Genomic DNA, 19,170 nt, shown 5'->3' with positions numbered 1-19,170 from the left:
CAAGTTAGGGGAGATCAGAAGGGCCAGGGTTCCTGGGGAATGGGCCCAGAGGACAGTAGAGTGAAGGCCTTGGACAGAACAGTGCCTGGCAATGTCAGGACAACGCTGAGATCTGGGTGGCAGGGGCAGAAGGAGAGAGAGGGCAGGAGGAGGCAGTTGGAAGAGGTGGTGGGGGCCAAGCGGGAAGGACCTGCAGGCCTGAAAAGGCTTTGACTTTCAATGCAAGGTGCTAGCCATTGCAGGGTTTTGTGTGGACGGGTGAGGTGACAGGACCTCAGTTTTAAAAGCAGGCTACCTATGGAGAATTGGTGGCTAGCAGAGGGCTGCAACAGTCGAGGCAAGATGGGGTGCTGACCAGACAGGGGCAGGTAGGAAGTGGGAGATCCTTTGAAGGAGGAGACAGCTTGACTTCGTGGCTGGGCCGCAGGGTAAGGAGGAGACAGGGGAGGACTCCAAGGGCTCTGTCAGCAGCTGAGGGGTAAGGGGAGAAGAGCAGGATCGCGGTTTGGGCAGAGCGAGTCCGAGAGGTCTAGTAGACGTCCAAGCAGAGATGCCAAGAAGGCAGTTGGAGATCCGAGCCTGGGGCCCTGGGAAAAGGTCTGACTGCTATCTCCAAACACTTCAGAGACCATCAAGGGGGAAGAGGAGTGAGAACCCTTCATTGTGGCTCCCCCAGGGACAAAAGGGGCAGACAACGGAGTGGAAGTCAGAGTGAGAAAGGCCCTGATGCAGTTGGAGCCCGGCTGAATCACAGCTGTAAAAGCTGAAGGAGCCAGGCTGCCTCCTGTTTCTAGATAACAGCTTCCTGAGATCAGGGCTGAGAGTCAGAAAACAGACTGAGCCACTATGCAGGAGGTGTGTCCTGGCCAGAAAGACATCACCATAACATTCCCTGGGGCCAGGCAGTCTTCCAAGGAGGGTTCCAGCCTCCCAAGGATAAGGGAGCGCGCTTCTGGCAATATCCCTGGCCATCTTTTCCCCCAGGGCCCAGCCACCAGGACCTCAATGACAGACAGACCCTAATCTCCCAAACTCTCACTAAGCTGCAGTCGCTACCAGGGAGCAGGGCAGCAGAAAGCAGTCTGTTTTTTCTGTCCCCATGCCATGAACTAAATAAGGCGCGCACACACACACACACACACACTCCCCTCATACTTCAGGAATAAGTGTGCAATAACAACACAGCTCACGTTTGTGTCTGGCGCAACTTAATTACGTGTATTGCCTCTTTGAATCCTCACAGGAGACTGGTTCTCTCCACTCTCCTCATTTTACAGATAAAGAAATTAAGTCACAGGGGAGTTAAGAAACTCACTTGAAGTCGCATGTAGGTGGCCAAGCTGGATTTGACCCCAGGAAACCTGGCCCCAGATCCTGACCACCATGCCCTTCTGCTGGTACTTTCAGAAGTTTATTTCTTGTTCCTGCTTCAATTTTCCCTTTCCATTTCCACACAGAACCCTCCTCTGCGGACCCTCTGACGCGGTTCTGTGGGAAGCAGTGTTGAGTCTTTGATGGGGAGTGGCCAGTCTACAAAGCTGCCCCCCTGCTGGAGCACAGGGGGATTGGCAGGGCTGGACCTGGAAGGGTCCATCAGCGGGTGTGTGCTGGACCCTGGGGGAGGGGACGTCCAGCAAGGGAGCCCTGGCTGTGACAGAGAGCTGGACACTGGAACCAGTGTGCAGGGACCAGAGGGCACTTGGGCTTCCAAATGCCTTCCCTGTCAGAGAAGCCAGACCCTTCCTTTCTTTTGAGAACACAAAGGGGGAGGATGGTGATGACAAAGAGCAGCCATTTGGTGCTGACAGACCAAGGATCAGTTGAGGTCCTTGGGCTGCTTCCCTGGAAACATAGCTGTCCTGATGTCCAGAGGGCAGAGGAGGACCCAGGAGGAGGCGTGAGGGGAGGAGAGCTGACAAATCATGTCCTTGCATGTCTTTCCAAAGCAAACATGCTCATTCTCATGGGGCAGACCAATTTCCTGCCCCAAGGACTTTGTTCCCACCCAACTGCAAGTCCCTTTGCATGCACTTGACTTCTAAAGCACGAAGCCCCAGCCCCAGGGAGAGGGGCAAAGAACGACTCAGGAGCAGCACCACCCTCCCATCTTGGAAACCAGTGCCGAGACCCTACCAATCCGTTTACCTAAAAAGCCACAATCAGAACATGGAGCCTTTCTTTAGGTCACTCACTTGGAAGCCAATGCATGCGTAGGGGTTGCTGTTATTTTTCATGAGATCAGCCATTTACAAAGGGAGTGCTCTCTTCTACTTATTACATTACTTATGTCTTCCTCATGTATTTCAAACTAAGAATGTTTGGGGATCCTGGCCTCAACCCCTCAGAATGAAAAATGGGATCCCCCAAAAAATCACTGTAGGGAAATCAGTTGGGCCTCTCACTTACAGTGCAATGTGGAAGGGGTTACGTAGATCGAAACCTCCAAGACTGTGGTCCTATGGTGACCTCTGTTATAAAGTTCTACCCTCTTCATTAAATAAGCATACGTACATAATCAGCAAATATCCTTGGCAATGCACATAGTATATATTTAACCCTTAATACTTTTCTTTGCTCTTTCATTTATTCACTCAACAGGTATTACAGAGTGTTTATTATGTGCCAATCACCACGGTAGGTACGGCATTCAGTGTTGAACCAAACAGCCTCGAGCAAAGGCCCCATCGCTCTGTGGGGCCAGAAAGATAAAGCCAATGCATGCGTAGGCAAAGTGTGAGAAATATCCGTCCTTCTAGTGTATCTTTTGTTTTCCAACATTTGCTAGAGACAGAGAGCCATGGCTCTACTCTAAGCAAAACAACAGGACCGGTGTGAGGATGAGCCTCCCTGAGCATCTGAGCAGATTACAGGTAGTGGTGAGGACGGAACCAGAAATGGACTGTGCAGCCCCGTTGCAGGGAGGCAGCCTCACCTCAGCAGCCCCGTCTCCATGTGGGAAAACCAAGAAGGGGTTGCCTGAGATTCCTGCTTCCGAGAGAAGCCAGAACTCTTAATTTCTTTTGTGAATTCTGACAATTCTAAATATTCACTCTCAATTTCTTTTAAAAATTACTTAAGCTGAATAAAATACGTCTGCCGGCCTGCTTTGATTGACGCAGCCATTTTGTGAAGCCAGTCTAAAATTTTATGACCTATGATTGGCCATTATAAAGTGGATGTTTCCTTCTGTAACCCCAGAAATTAAGCCACAATGTGTCAGGAACCGGGGTCAAAATGAGTCGAGATCTGAATCACGAGTCAAAACCCAGATGTTTGCCTCAGACACTGGGTTTATCAAGTTGCCTTGATATTTATTTCTGCCCGATGGCTTTTCTTGTAAGTTTCTAGCAGAATTAAGGGGAGAATGTCAAGAGTGCAGTTTCTTTTCTGATCGTTGAAATGAGAATGCAGCGAACTGAGCTTTTTTGCGAGGTCTGGTGAGAAAACGGAAAGAAAAGGTCCTTATCCCTGAATGACAGCATGCCGTTGGTAAATGCATTCGGGGCCGTCCAGGGGACCCGGTGATTCTGACCCTTGATCTCAAGCAGCTAAAAAGTGTGAAAAGTAGGAAATCCCTGACGTGTAAGCACGCCTTTGATGGAGTGGCTGGTGCCCACCCGTGCTCCCTCGCCGCTCCTGGGGTAGGGCTGGACAGACCCGGTCTCCGATTGCTCTCGTTTTCCCCAGTCCTTTCTTCTCCGGCCGGCCTAGGGAGCCGGGCTCAGGAGTGAGCAGGGGCAGAAGTGGACAGCTATAGTAACTGGCACATTTCAGATTTTAAGTCAAAATAGGCCTGGGGGGGGGCTCCTTTAAAACAGCGGAGGCTCCGGTAGACATAGATGTAGGCCCCAACGCTTTCCCATAGCTCACCCTTTGCCTCAACGGCGCTCTCCCCCCCCCCCCCCCCCCCCGCACGGGTGTGACTTACAGCTCACGGTGCTGCATTTGTGGGAGCCTACTAAAAACACACACGCAGACCACAGAGCTGTGAGTGCCAGAGGAAAGGGTCTCTGCTGTTTCTGGTAAATGACTGCAAGAACCCTGTGCTCTGGAGTTTTTAATCTTCTCGCCTTCCCAGTTAGCACCCAGCACAAAATGCTTCATAAAGCGCTCCACCCACTGGCTCTGCCCTTGCTTTTACCATCCAGTCAATTCTCTGTTAGGTCCCTTTTCCCCACCCCAGGCAGCTCTGCTTACTCCCTACCCTCCAACCTTCTAAGACACCAAACTACCCTCTGAGGACTTTCCCCTTTGCTTTCCCCCAATTCTGCAGTCGGTTTACACTTTGTGAAGCTGCCTGTCACAGGGTGGGTTGTCCGGAGATGGACTCAAAGATGCAGACCGTGAGGTGCAACCAGTGGAAAGAGAAGGTGTATATTAGGGACCAAGGCCCGAGAAAGGCTAGGAAGGACTGGCAAAAGGAACGGTTCTCTGCAACAGGCTCGGCAAGCTTGCCTGTTAAAGCTGACCTGGCCTGAGTCCAACGAACTTACATTTACCCACCCCCCACACCTTGCTCAGTCAGCAGATGCGGGCTGCCCAGAGAAGGTGGCTCTGCCGCCAAGGCAGTTCCTGAAGGATCTGGTGGCTGGAGGCGGTCTGTAGACCACAGTCCCCACAGCTGGGCAGCAAGTCCTTTGAAAGGAAGTTTGGGCAGCACCCTCTGCCCCAGGCTAATCCTCTCAGAATCTGATAATCCAAGGGTTCTAGCAACCCTGCAGGTGGACAGATAAGCCCACTGGCCCACTATGAATGTGTTCATGCATCACACTTCTCAGGTTGGGCATCAGGTTGCACACGTGCTGGCAGGAGATCCTATGATCTCATCCAGCCAGTTCCCTAAAGCAGGGCTTCCTGGTCTAAGATCTGAAAAAAAAGGAAGGCCAAGATATTGCTCCATTAAGTCCTTGGAGCAAATCGGAAGATTCGGGACACTTTGCCTCCACAATGAGCAGCCTCTTCAACTTGTTCCCTTGTGCAGAATAAGTATTATCCTTTTTAATTTTTTTTTTTAAAGATTTTATTTATTTATTTATGTGACAGAGAGACAGCCAGCGAGAGAGGGAACACAGCAGGGGAGTGGGAGAGGAAGAAGCAGGCTCCCAGCCAAGGAGCCCGATGTGGGACTCGAACCCGGAACGCCGGGATCACGCCCTGAGCCGATGGCAGACGCCCAACGACTGCGCCACCCAGGCGCCCAATATTATCCTTTTTAAAACTTTGAGACACAGTGCTCTAGAGCCATCGATTCCTGCCCTTCACTCAGTCACTGATCATAGATTTATTGGACATTCATTAAGCCTCAGGCACCAAGCTACCCACTGGAGACAGAGTGGGGAACAGGTCACAGAAAGTCATTGTCACTTAGACACTTATAGTCTAGTGGAAAAGAAAGATTGGACAAGTAAGCAGAGAAACATAATCAGAAATACAGTAAGTGCTACAGGAGAGACTCTCGGGGTGGGAGAACAGGGGAGGGATGGCAAGAGATTAAGTCAGAGAGCCTGGCAGGCACCAGACCTCACAGGGCCTAGAAGCTATGGAATGGTGTTTACAGCTTGCTCCAAGTACAAGGGAAAGCCCTTGGGGGAAAGCACTGGAGATCATGATCTGATTTCTGTGTTCCCACGACCACTCTTCCTGGACAATGATAGGGGGACGGCAGCCGGGCTCACAGGAAGGCCAGTCTAAAAAGAGTTGCAGTCATCCCACCCGGCGATGACATGGCTCACTGCGGGTAGTCAGTGGCGAAGGAAAAGAGTAGAAGGATTCGAGTATATTTTAAACAAGAATCTGTTGTTCTGGCCCTCAGAACATTCACACTCTGTTGGAAAGACAGATGTGCAAGCAAACCCTGTCATATTCCAACACAGTTACTTTCATGAAGATACAGAAGGTACAGAGAAGCTTAGGATGGAGCACACACGACTTCCCAGGGGAGCCAAGGTGCTCCCAGCTGTATCAGAGCTGGGAAGTAAAAATAAGTGTTTGTTGAGGGAACGAACAGTGGGTGGTGCTTCTGGCAGAGGAGGCGGTGCCTGTGATGGCCTCGAGCATGTGCCTGGCAGACCTCCAATGACGGGGCCCTTTGCTGACCACTGACCGAGGCCCCAGTTCCCCCGACTGTCCCACCCCACAGGTACCTCTCTCCCATTGCGCTTGGCACTTTGTGTATAGAAACCCATTTGCGTGCCTGCTTTTCTCGCCAGATTTCAAGCTCCTGCAAGACATCCTCTGTCTTGTTTATTGTGGCAATAAATAGTTTTTGACAGAAACTAAAAGTCTTCTCTGATGACGCCACCACCAGACACTGAATCACTCCTTCACTTCATATTGTGCCGTAATTGCAAAGGTGTAGCCTTTGGGTGTGGTCTCTCCGACCAGCTCCTTGAGGGTAAAACCTCTGTTCCCTTTGTTTGTGCCTTTTCATAGGCTTTTTCATGGGCTACCATGATCTGCACACTCAAAGGGCCATCCAAAGCCTACTGAATGAAATGAGTGAACAAAAATGGATTTAAATCAATATGCAGTGGGGAATTACTGACTAATGGGATTTTATTCCTTTCTTGGTTACCAGGATGGTAAAGCGACTGCCTGCTGCTTGCTGAAGGGTTTCATCAGCTTAATGCTGCCCCAACATGTCTGCCGAAAATAACCAGTCCTCAGGAGGAACATCCCCTCTTTCCCTTCCCACAACATCCCAGTATTCCACACAGACCTTGTCTTCGGAGGAAGAAGAGAGAGAGGACCATGAGCATTCAGAGAAAGAGTATCTATCTCCTGAAGACAATGAGTATGTGGAAGAGGAAATCTATCCTGAGGAAGACGAGTACCTGGAGGAGGAAATGTTCCTGGAAGAGAACACATATCTGTATGAGACTCCGGAGTACCTGAAGGAGAGAAAGCATCTACAGAAGAAAAAACATCTGGAAGAAAAAGAGGATCTGTTTGAAAGGTATCCGGAAGACGGTGAGTGTCAGGACAAGGGAGAGTATCTGAAAGGAAAAGAGGGTGTGTGTGAAGAAGAGTATCAGGGAGGGGATATCGGGAGGGGGGCCTCCTAAAAGAGAGCGACTTTAGTTCACCGCCATGCCCAGGAAAAAAGATCAAACTTGGGATAGAGCCAGAGCTCAGTCTGTCAACCCCGCCCACGGTGCCAACAGGTAGGCACGCTCATGACTGATGGAGTTCTCTGCCCGGCCTCAGTGGCCGTGCCCCCAAGCACCGTGCCCACAGAGCAGAGAGGCTTAGTGAACATAAAGCCCCATTCATAAACAAAACAAGCAAAACATACCCTATAATGTGTGTCTTTTCCTTATTGCACAAGTAATACATGTTTATGGTGGATGTTTGAGAAACTATATGTAAGAAAAACAAAGAAAGCAAACATCACCACCATTCAGAGGGGAACAATCACTTCCACACTTTGGTCACATCCTCCCCAGGCTTTATAAAATGTGTGTCACCTGCTTTTTAAGGTATATTATGCTTTACAAATAATAATTTATATATGTATATAAAATTATAAATAAACATACCTCTAAAAGCAGGTGACATACAATACTTATATTACACACTTCCATTAACACATGTAAGTATTCATACTTATATGAATTTCTTCATGTTATTAAATTTTCTACAAATCCTTTTAATAGCTACATCACACTGTATTGTATTTGCAAGCTATAATATTTTTAATCAATTCCTGATTATTATTAATCATTCACTGCTTCTGATTTTGTTACTTTTTCAAAGAGCACTTTGCGAAACAACCTTAGAGCTCAATTATATCAATGACCTCTAATTATTTCCTAGAATCTATTCCACAATCTGTTGCTAGGTCAACAGACACTAGTATGCTTCTCGCAATGCCCACTAGGCCCCTGGAAGGCCTCGTCTTACCCTGCCTGTCAGTATTTCACTTTGGAGTGATTTCTCTCACCCAATACTGTTTGATTGGCACGTTTTCGTTAAATTGGGTTTTATTATTTGGCAGTGGACTGCTTGTGCTGTTGCTAGAGGTGGCTGATTCCCACTTTCTCCTAGGCCCGTGTGGTACCTTCCCTTGCTGTCATGACTGCATGGCCATATCCAACCAGGTTCAGAAAGTCAAACATCCAGGTCATCTTCATCATTGCTAATGTTGACCTAGAAACAGGACTACATTATTTTTCTGGATCTGATTCTGTTACCAAGTGCGAGCCACTCGGGCAACTTGAATTTTTAAATCCCAATCTGATTACACACCGACTACATCCTAAGAGCTGGGTGTTCTTAGCTGGCACACACGCATTTACATCCCTCTTCTTCAAAACAGATGCACCATCCTAGGTTCCTCCTACCCTCATGGAAGTTTCGTTGGGGCATTGGAGAGGTAAAGCCTCTATTGCTGGGAAACTGTCTTTTGTGTGTGCCCTGCCATGAAGCTCCCTCTCAGAATCCTAATATCCCTGCTGTTCAAATACCAAGTGTAATTCTAATTCTGAAAAACAGTTCGGGCCATTTCTTTTGCACAGTATGAATCAAGCATTCTTAACATGTCCCCTGTATGCACTGGGCCTTTGTAAATATATTACCCACTACAGTAGGACAAATACAATGCTGTCAAGTGAATGGAACTGTGTATAAAGCAAAAGCTTTGAAAATAAATGCCCTGCTAGCAAAATTTGGAGAGGCACTGAAAAAACTGTAGAGGAATGCTAAAATGCCTTTAAAGGCACATGGAAGAATGTCTTGGTGTGTGAAAACCCAGGGTAGCCACACTGCACAAAACATTAAATTAAGCCCTAAATTAAGAAGGGGTCTACAACAGATTCAGAACTTTTCAAAAGAATTTACATCAAGATTTCTTCATGTGGAATATTTTGCCAATACCTTTAAGATAGAAATTTGTTGAGACTTTGGCACAAGAGTGCCTTCCTGACCCCTAGCAAATGCTCAGTACATGCAAATAGAATCAAGTTTAATTTCATTCATTTCATAAAGTCAGACACACGTGCACACGCACACGCGCGCACACACACACACACACACACACATATGCACCTGCACTTATTTTTAGAAACGCCTTTTACAAATTAATTGAAAGTGGGCCCTAGAAATGACAAATGGGCTTCTATCACTCAGGCTGATGGATTAATTGCTAGAGACTAGTGGGGGAGTATATGTCGAGGAAGATTCTGAGGGCCCATTTGGGCTCAGCAGGAAAGAGTGCCATGAGGGACTAGTGATGTCTGCCACAGGACCAGACTGCGACAGAGAAGCAGGAGTGCCATTTGTCTGTCTGTTTGGGGGTAGATGTGAGTCTATCGCAAAGAACACTGTTTCCTTCTTCTCTCAGGAGCTTAACTGCCTGAGTTTGAGGGTCAATTGTCTCCCACTTCTTAGGGCACAAACTTGGGCAAGTCACTAACCCCTCTGCCTGCTGGTTTTCTCAACTATCAATTAGGAATAACAATGGACATACTTTATAGGTTATCTGTGAAGATGAGAGGGATTCAGTCACGTAAAGCATCTCGAGCTACGCCAGGCACATAGCATCTGAAGGCTTTCCAACGTTAGCTATTATTGTTGTTGTTTTGTATTTTATGAGTCCCCTACCATTGACTTGTGAAGGGTCGTTTACACTTCCCACCACTACATGCCCCATCCCAATCTGTGGATTGGACATAACAAAAAAATAAGATGTGATGAACTGGGGTGTGGGAGGGATCTGTGCAGGCACGTCAATTTCAGAGACTTCCACTGCCCGGGACAAATCAGGGTAGGGTCACACTTACAACCTATTCCCTTCTTTCTCTTCTTTAAAGAAATGATTTTCCCCATGGTTTGTGGGGAAATCCAATAAAATTAGATGAGCAACTTGAATATAAAAGCAGCTTAGTCATCACTGAATAAGCAATAGGCCATATGACTGATTCCCTGAGAGGTTCCAAATAGTTTTTGTAAAATGTGGGTGTCCATGTTGTGGTGTCAGAGTATCCAGCACATGGTAGGGCCTTTGACCTTGGGCATGTCACTTACTTTCTCTAAGTTTCAGTTTCCCCAAGTATAAAAATACCTTTCTTCACAGTGTGGTAGCAATATTTACATGAAAAAAATATATCTAAAAATGCTTTGAAAGCTCTCCCACACCACACCGTTGTAAGGTGCAAAAACGCCCTTCTGATCTCACATGGGCAGGGGGTGCTAGAAGGAGGTACCATCTATGTTACTATCACGCTGTCATAAAACACGACACCACCCCATAACGAGGCCCCTTTTGGTTCTGTTTTTTTTTTTTTTTAGAACCCAAGACCTTCCTAAAGATGAATTCTGTTCTGTGGCAAATAATGCCATAGAGATGTCACAGGATATTAATTTTGATTTACAATGTTTTTGCTCAATAGTATTTTGATATGCATAATCTGCTGGACTTGATTTTCTTTACCCTTTCTACTCCCTTTTCCATAGTTCCAAATGCTGTTTGGCCTAAATGCTATTATAATTCCTTTGCCTTTCCCAATTGAGAGCTGCTGCCCCAATAACCCTTTCCCACAGAGCACCTAGCAGTTTTCTGTGTATTTAAGAAGAAAAGTGTGCAATATATTGATAAGAGAGGGATGGGAGAGCCAGCCAATTTGTCAGCCAGGAAACTTCACAGATGGTGACAGAGCTCTACAACCAGGGTGCCCTGAGTGCAACTGGTGGGGGAGACGCCGAGCCCCAGGGGCGGTCGCACACTGCCTCCCCTCTGCTCCCAAACAAACAGCAGCATTTTCTGTACATGTCTTGCCCAGACGGTCAGGAGAGCGGTCCAGGGGCATAGGGCGTGTATCGCAAATTTCATGATCTTTGTCTCCTTAAATTCTCCCAGCCATTATTTATCCCCACTTCACAAATGAAGAACCTGGAGTCCAAGAGAGGGTAGGTGACTACTCCAAGGTCATGGAAAATCATTAGAGGAGCCAGGACAGGCTCCCTAGGCTTCCCTTTTCCCTCTTATAATCACCTCTCTTTCTTTTCTCCTTTCCTTCCTCCTGTCCTTCTTTGTTTGGGCTTTTTAATAAATTATGTGCATATTTTAATTTTAGGAGAATGACATAAAAAGAAATAAAATCTACTTTTGTTCATTTTTTAATGGAAAATTTGAAAAGCAGAAATCTGAAAAGCATCATTCCATCTACCAACATCCAAATATAAATAAAGCTGATTCACTCTGAAGTGATTTTGATTCTGTCCTTCCCACTCTTATTTTTTCTATGTTTGGTGGTGGTGGTGGTCCTTGTTTTGTAGCTTTGTTCTGTTGTGTTTTTACTGCTTTAAACATACTGTATGTACAAGTTTGTATTTTAGTTTTGCAACAGAATTGTGACTTCAATATTTGTCCGTATTGGTTAAATTTATAACTATCATTTTAACAGCCAAGTAATATTCCTGAATAGTGTTCTGTGTCATGGGTAAACTATGGATAAGTATAAGTGTTGAACATTTAAGTTTCAAATTTCAATTTCCAGTTCTCATCTCTTTACTACTTCCACTGGGCTGGTCTCTATTATTAGAATTGATGGCCTATTCTATCCCAATTTTACATGAAATTCTTGATGTATCATTCAAGGCAAATGGGTGATTAAATGACACAAACAGATTCTTTGAAACTAAAACTCATTTTTAAAATATTTAGACCCTCTGAACCTCCATCACCTCTTCTGTACAGAAATCCTTCATCTCACGACAGAGCAAGGCTTGCGAGGTGAACATGCAAACTTGAATTTCCAAAATCCGTGATTTTGTGAAAATTCTCTTGAGTTTGCATGGACTTTATAAAATTTAACCTTGTCATTTCTCAAGGAAACCATTAAGAGAGACAACACTAATGTAAAAATAGAAGAATTCTATAAACCAGGGCCTCTCTACCCCAAAGCCAACATCACATTTTTAACAACATATTTTTAAATAGAAAAAAGATGCCTTTTTTTTTTTTTCAATATTGTCTTTCTGGTTTTTTTCCAACAGAATTCAAGATTTCTTCTTCATATCAAACCCTGCCTCATCTTATCACAAGGTAATGTTTTTCTTTTGGGATGAATTAGGTGGAAATTCACGCTTAGGGATGATGCAGCAGGACCGTTTGCAGTCCCGAAGATGGGAATAGGGGGGCGGGTGGTGTGGAGGTACAGGGTTCAGGCCCCCTGAGGAAAGAGGGACTCAGGCGGGGGGAGGGTATCTCTGGCAGTCATACATAAAGGACCTCCCACCACTGACCCCTCCACCATTCATACTCATGGGGTGACGGCCAGGTCCCAAGATCCAAGTCCTGGGTACCCAGAACTACAGAGACAAAACGGCAAGAGCCATCTGAGTCTGCAGAGAAGGTCTCAACCAGGGAAAGATAGCAAGGGGCTTGTGTCACGCTCACGGTGAACAGATGGAAGAATGCCTGAAACAGAGTCACCATCTTCCTTACTTGGGCATGTCTCCAAGGTCTCAGTCACCCTTCAGTGAGCACTCATTAAACTGCCATAGGATTTCGCACATGCAAGACCATCACTAACATACCTCTGGAATAAATGCCCCTATGTGCTCAGCTCTGTAGAAACCAAGGCAAGGGGTACCCCAGACTTCCGTCTCACAGTCCTCATCCTTGTGTCTCATCCCCTACAATCCCTCCCCCAAGGATGACTGCAGGGCATTTATGTCCGCTGGTGAAGTGGGTTGGCACTGGGTACAAAGAAAGCACAAGGCCAGTTTGGTTATGGTGAGAAGCTGGAATGAGATCCCTGCTCTGCTGCAAAGGGAAGCTACCGGCTACAACTCAAGGGATGCCCCTCAGCCTGGTGAAGCCGGCCCCCGTTGCTGCTTTCCACTGGCCCCTGAGCTCCACACTTCACGCTCCTGGGGGCTCAGCAACGCGGATCAGACAGTATCGCCCCCACTAAGGCAACACATTAGAGGGAGTGGCTCTTTGGAGGCCCCTTCACCTCAGTTACTGACACCCACAGCATGTGAAGCAATGGGGCTGTGAGCACAGGAAAGTCTGTGACTGAGAACAGGGGCTCTGGACCCAGACCACTCGGGTTTGAATCTCAGCCAGCTGTCTGCCATAGGGCCACCACATACTCTCCCTGTGCCCTGGGTTCTTTGTAAAATGGGGACAGGAAGAATTTCAGCCTCATGAGGCTGTGGTTGGGATTCGATGAGTATTAACTCATGGGGCTCCCTGAGAGCAGGGGCTCAGTATGTGCTACAGATCATTTTTACCCCTGCTTCTGCTCCCCGCAAGCCACCACATGGAAACTTAGCATGATTCCCTGTCGGCTTTATCCCAAACACAGGCATCCAGCCAATCCTTTATCCACATTTCAGCGGAGTAGCTTTCCTGTCACAGAGGAGTTCATGGGGATCAGAGAGGCCCTGGATTTTCCTGACACCAGGTTGCTGGGAGACTGAGCCTGCACAAACCACTTTAGGCAAGAAGTGTTACCCTCATATTTGTTTATAAAGGCAGGGAGTGGGAAAAGGAAGCAGGCTCAGGTCAAGCATTTCACAGGTCCCTTACAAACGGGAAGGCTCCCTCTCCCACTGCTACACGCATGTCCTGAAATCCCCCCGGCACACACCAGGCTCCTTCCCCACTCTAAAACAGCGGAAGCAGCAGGCCTGGGACCATCCAATCACCCCAGGATCTAGGATCGAGAGGCTCCTCCTGAACCCTTCCATTGCAGATTCGGGACAGGGAGCTGGCGTTTGGCCCAGGTAGGCTACAACCCCCAGCCCCAGAAGACCCCGCCACATCCCAGCCCAGGGCAGGTGTGGCAGACAGAACACTGAGTAAATGTACATGAAGATGGCAATGACCAGACAGGCCCACCCTTACCTTAAGTATGATCCCTCTGTGTGTTTGGCAGCTTCGACGTCTCAAAGTCCTTTCATGGGGACTTGCATTACCTCTTTGGGTCCCAGGGAGCACCTGGTAAGTGAGGTAGGACTTGCGTTATCCCATTAAAAGGGTAGAGCCCAGGAGAGTCTCCTGATCTGGCCCTGAGGCCTGGAACAGGGCAAGAGTTGACAGTTGCCTAAAGAGCTTATCTGTGTCCATTAGTTCTTGATCCCTGTGGTCACCTGATCTAGGATCTGCCATCTTGCCCGCTTGGACCCATTACCCCTTTTCAGTGGTTCATCCTGAGAACACAGCTGCTATGCCCTGGCCACAGGCTGGCACAGACCCAGGCCTTCCCATGGGTCCTTTGGAAGTGAAACAAGATCTGCCTGTAATTCCCACAGGTGCTGAGCCTCCCACAGAGAGCAAGCAGCCTCCTCTTCTCTCCCTCATCCTCTTCACCCTCAGCCTCAGACTGCAGCCCCTCACCCGCTCCCTGTCCCTCTGTGCACGGGCAGAACGCTGACCCAGGCAAGGAACTGGCCCGTCTCTGAAGGGCCACTGAACTGCTTACCTCGCCAGTAAGAACAGCAGCAGCCAGGAATGCACTTGCCCCCTCTCCCTTTGTCCTCCCTGTCGGGGACCTGTGAAGAAGATATGATTATCAAAAAAGTACAGAAACTGAAACACAGAGACATTAAATACGTTACCCAAAGTTACTCCACTATAATGCAGGAGCCAAGATTTAAGCTGGTGTCATTTGACACCACCGTCTGTGTCTTTTCTACCAACCATCCTCACTGCCCATTTATATGTTGGGCATTTTCCCTTACACTTGTCTCTGCCATTCAGCCAGTTTACATGAGATGACTTCTGGATTGAAGCACCCCAAAGACTGCCCTCATCCCTTTGAATGACATTTTTTTTTTTTTGCCCCCAGTTAAAAGCCAGAGATTCCTGACGAAGAACACAGTGTGGGTCTGTGTGTTGGGGTGGTCCCTTCTGATCCTATGGTACAAGATGGCAGGACGCCTGCCTCAGAGCCAACGTTCTGTCATCAGGCCCTGTGGAAACCTTTCTCGATAATGGTGGTATTTGTAGTGGACAGACTAGAGGGGACAGACCTCAGTGTTTGATTTTTAAGCTGCTACAGCATCTACTTTGGTATTTTTCCCATTCTACCTGAGGCAGCGGTAAGGCAGGAAAGGTCACTGGGCTGGGCAGAGTCAGATGCCAGGAAGGATGGAGAATGTTCTGGAACATCAGACTGTCAGTTATGGAAGCCTGGCCCATTGGCCTTTGAAGGCATCCACAGAGCCTTTTACAGTAAACAAAGCAGCTATTGGCAACGTGGGGTCTGCTGCCTGGAATGGCACCTGGGCCTATTTACCATCATCTACTAGCTGGCCCCTTCTAACCTGTGACATCCACCATCTGGGATGGGCAGAGTCTGCATGAGATGGACAGTAGCCTCCCCACCTTCCCAACAGGCCATCACCCCCAGTGCCTAACATGGTCCCTGTGTGGAAGTTGACCTGCCCCTGTGCTCCCCTCTGATAGGAGCGCAGCGACTAGCCCTTCTAGGAGGGCCATCCTCTTCTCTGTCCCGCCTTCCAACTCTGAACTTCCCCATGAGTCTCCATACGAAAACATAACGCCTTCTACCTCATACGTGCGGCAAGATGGAGAACTTCTGGCCTGGCAAGACCAGAGCACACAGACAGAATGGATCTATAAGAGTAAGTGGGGGGTGGGGAACTGCACGCTACTGGCCATGACACGGGGGGGCTGCAGGGGGGAATACATTACATGGGTGTGAAATATCATGTCTTGACATTGCCTCTCATGCTACTGATACACATCTGCTTCCTGTGCCATTTGAAGTGGTACTTTAGGTAGGAAGTTAAACTCCTCTACCAGCCCTGCTACCCTCTTCATCCCACAGCCCCCCTCAGAGAAACATCAGCAAAGTGCTGAAACAAATACCTTTTTCAATCTTTCCCTTTCTTTTCATTAGTCTTCTTGTTCCTGCTCTACATGAACACGGGCCCTATTTCCCTCAGGGACACAGGCCATTAGCTTCCCAGATTACAGACGGGTTCCTTGGGGGTGATGGGCTGTATCCAGATGATCACGTGGATGGTGGCAAGTGGGACTCTGTCTCAGCAGGCAGTCAAAGCCGGCCCTGATTCTGAACCAGCCAAAACCATCTGTAGCATGAACTTTTGTAGCCACAACTGGGAGACACTCAGGAGAGAGTTTGGCAAGATTGCATTGAGAATCTTAATCCTCTACCCAATTAAGCCCAAAGTCCCCTCACCCTAGGATCCTGGGATGGAACACAGAGCAGCATTTCTTGCCATTATTAATAATTTAAATCCCGCCTTCATGAGATTGATCCATCACGGGTTCACAGATTCATTTCACAGCTGTAGTCATGGCAGCGGTAAATTAGATTCCCCCCTCACCTCCCATCCCTGCCCACATCCGTGCTGCTCTATTTTGTAGCTCAAATGTGGTTAAATGGAATTAGGAGCCAGGAACCCTATGAGGGAGGGTGGGAAGGCCGAGGGCAGGCCCACACAAGCCAGGAGCTCGACGGAACAGGCAGCTCAAGATGAGGGGGATTTTACAGGCGAAATCAGTTCATGGGGGACTTTTTCAGCATGTGCGCTCCGGTGGGGCCCTGAGAACTGGAACCATCTCAAAGTCAATAAGCATGACAGCTGGGAAAAATCTGAGCATTTATCTAAATATTCATAAGCAGGATTCTAAAAGTCATTTACTGGATAATAGCCTGTAAAGTGCCGGTGCTAAGCTTGAAAGGATGCAGGAGGGGAGAGAAGCGATAGAAGACGGCTGGAGTGAGGGAAGGGGGGCACCAGAGCCCGTTCATCCCACTGGGGACCCACCTCCAGAGAGGGAGCCTCCTGGGGTCATGATTTCATTTGACCTGTTCATTCACGATCCTTTTGGTTCTAAGCTTCATTTACAGAACTAGTCATGTCTGCGTCTAATTTGGGTTTTAAGCGCTCTGCATATTTGGTCTGTAGGGCCGTGTTTTGCAGCTAAGTGTCCTTCTAGGACTGAGTTCCTTACAGCCGACATATGTTTAGTGCTTAGTAAAAGTCTAGCCACCCACCGTGAATGCCTACTGATCAAATATTGCGACGGGGGTGGCCTGGACCAACAGTGTGCTCTGTGTTGGAGCCTCTCAGCCACAATCAGTGTTCCTGCAGTTATGTGAGGGGATGGTGGGTAGAGAAGAGATTGAACCACAAGGAAAAACAAGCAATTCTCTAAAATTCTTTCCCCTTCTGCCTTTGGTTTGCAATCTGTCCTTTGGAGAGCATTGGTAATAATCCGATAAACCTTGCCTATAATATACCCATGATTGTGTCTGGGCAACAGAATGGGGCAAATAGATGACAAAGATACTTCCATCTGAGGGTTAAAGAGTTGTAAGAGAGAGTGATAGGGTGCAGGAAAAACCCAGGAAGGATGGAGCTTCAGGAAGGTAGAAGGGCTCAAAACCACATGCAGAGGCAAGAGAAAGGTGACACAGGGAAAGTGATGTGTTGGGGGTGAGGATGGGGCTCGGGCCATGGAGGAAAGCCAGTCCTTCTGCAGCTGGAGTACAGAACCCTGAGGATTCCCAAGCATGGCAGATGTGAAAAAGAATCTGCTTTCAGCCCAGGGCAGAAGCCACCAATCCACTTGTTGGAGAAACAGACAATCAAGGCAAAAGCAACCCAAAATGCTGGCTCTGAGGGTTGAGGGCCAGCGGGAACAGCAAAGAAGAGAGCAGGCATAGATACCACTGTGCATCCCTGTCTTGGTTGCCTGCAAGGATGCAGATTTCCAGCCTCACCAGGATCCCTGTCTGTGCCCCCCCGTCTGCATTCTTAACAAGATCCCCAGAGGACACCTAGGCACAGGAACATCGGAGAACCAGAGAACTCAAATGTAGGAGGATTTTCATGGGTCCTAAGTTCCTATTTTTAAAGCATTTGTAAATTATGGAATTGTTCAACCCCAGGGGGCCAGAAACAGCATTTTACATGGCAGGGTCCTTCTCAACAAATAAGACTTTGAACTGAATCTAGAGGGAAAACACCCAAATAAATCCTTGAAACTTATTACTACAGAGAGTGACAGGTCTGATACAGAAGGAATACTAAAGGCACCAGAAATGCCTTGTGACCTGTGTAAGGAAGTGTTCTGAAGGAGGACCAGAAAGACTATTTATGGCCTCAGGTGTCTACCTATCCAGGCACAGAGCAGGGTCATAAAGAACTGCAAAGCTCTAACACAGAGCGTTCTACCCATGATTGTAAAAACCCTCAAGACGCATGGCCTGGCACATAGTAAGCACCTATAAATATTTATTCAATACTTGCAAAATTGTTGTTGAATCCTCATCTGACTCGAGATTAGACATGATGAGGAGAGGGTGTGTCCTACTTCCAAGAAACAGTCTGGGTAGGAAGGGGGCTGTGTATAGAAATATGTACACAAAGAGACATTATACATCTAGAAATGTGGGTGAGGACAAACAGAGGAAGAGCTGTCGGCCAGTTTGCTTCGAGCCACCTGGCCAGATGGAGAAGAGTATTGGAGAACTCCCAAAAGTGCAAACTAGCATCCCTGCAGTTTCCTGCCATGGACTCGGATTTTGAAAGATCACACTCAGAGGTCAAAAAAAAAAAAAATGACAAAGTTACCTATGATAAAGGTAGGAAAATGGCTCAAACCTTAAGAATAGTACCAGGAGAGGGGCGCCTGGGGGGCCTCAGTAAGTTAAGCATCGGACTCTTGATTTTGGCTCAGGTCGTGATCTTGGGGTCACAAGATCCAGCCCCACAGCAGACTCCACAGCCGGGAGTCTGCTTGGGATTCTCTCTCTCCCTCTGCCCCTCCCCCTGCTCAAGCGCAATCAATCAATCAATCAATCCTTTAGAAAAAAACAAAAAAACAAAAAACAGGAATAGTGCCAGCAGAGCTGACGCCCAGGATAAACTTATTCTTACCAAAAGATCATCCCTGTCATCACCATCACCATCATCATCATCACCATCATCATCATGCAAGAAGCCACAAAAGAAGGGGCCCTTTTAAAATACGATTGGGGCAAAAAGAAGATCAAGGTAGTCGGGGCCACTGTTTAGTGCAATGCAGAGGAATGATTCAGAGACAGTCAGGTTCTTCAATTGCTATTTAATTTTGACTTCACTGTGAAGAAAAATGATCTCCGGACTGAAATGGGTGCAACAAAATTAGGCAAGAAATAGCAGAAACCAAAGACTGGTGAA

At 47.7% G+C, this 19,170-nt stretch overlaps 1 protein-coding gene across 1 annotated transcript in view; it reads right to left on the bottom strand.

The window, feature by feature from the left end:
• Nucleotides 1-18,941, bottom strand: part of CBY2 (chibby family member 2) — a 75,125-nt gene extending 56,184 nt beyond the window's left edge. Inside the window, exons 1-3 of the mRNA XM_057306762.1 lie at nt 18,889-18,941; nt 14,433-14,502; nt 13,856-13,948 (exon numbers count right to left, since the gene is read on the bottom strand). Of these exons, the coding sequence (XP_057162745.1) occupies nt 13,856-13,948; nt 14,433-14,502; nt 18,889-18,941 (216 nt within the window). The remainder of the gene's footprint in view (nt 1-13,855; nt 13,949-14,432; nt 14,503-18,888) is intronic.
• Nucleotides 18,942-19,170: the final 229 nt, after the last annotated feature.

This window comes from Ursus arctos, unplaced genomic scaffold (genome assembly GCF_023065955.2).
Source record: "Ursus arctos isolate Adak ecotype North America unplaced genomic scaffold, UrsArc2.0 scaffold_10, whole genome shotgun sequence".
Taxonomy (NCBI): domain Eukaryota; kingdom Metazoa; phylum Chordata; class Mammalia; order Carnivora; family Ursidae; genus Ursus; species Ursus arctos.
Note: the sequence above shows the minus strand (reverse complement) of the source record. Positions and strands in the feature narration are given on the sequence as shown.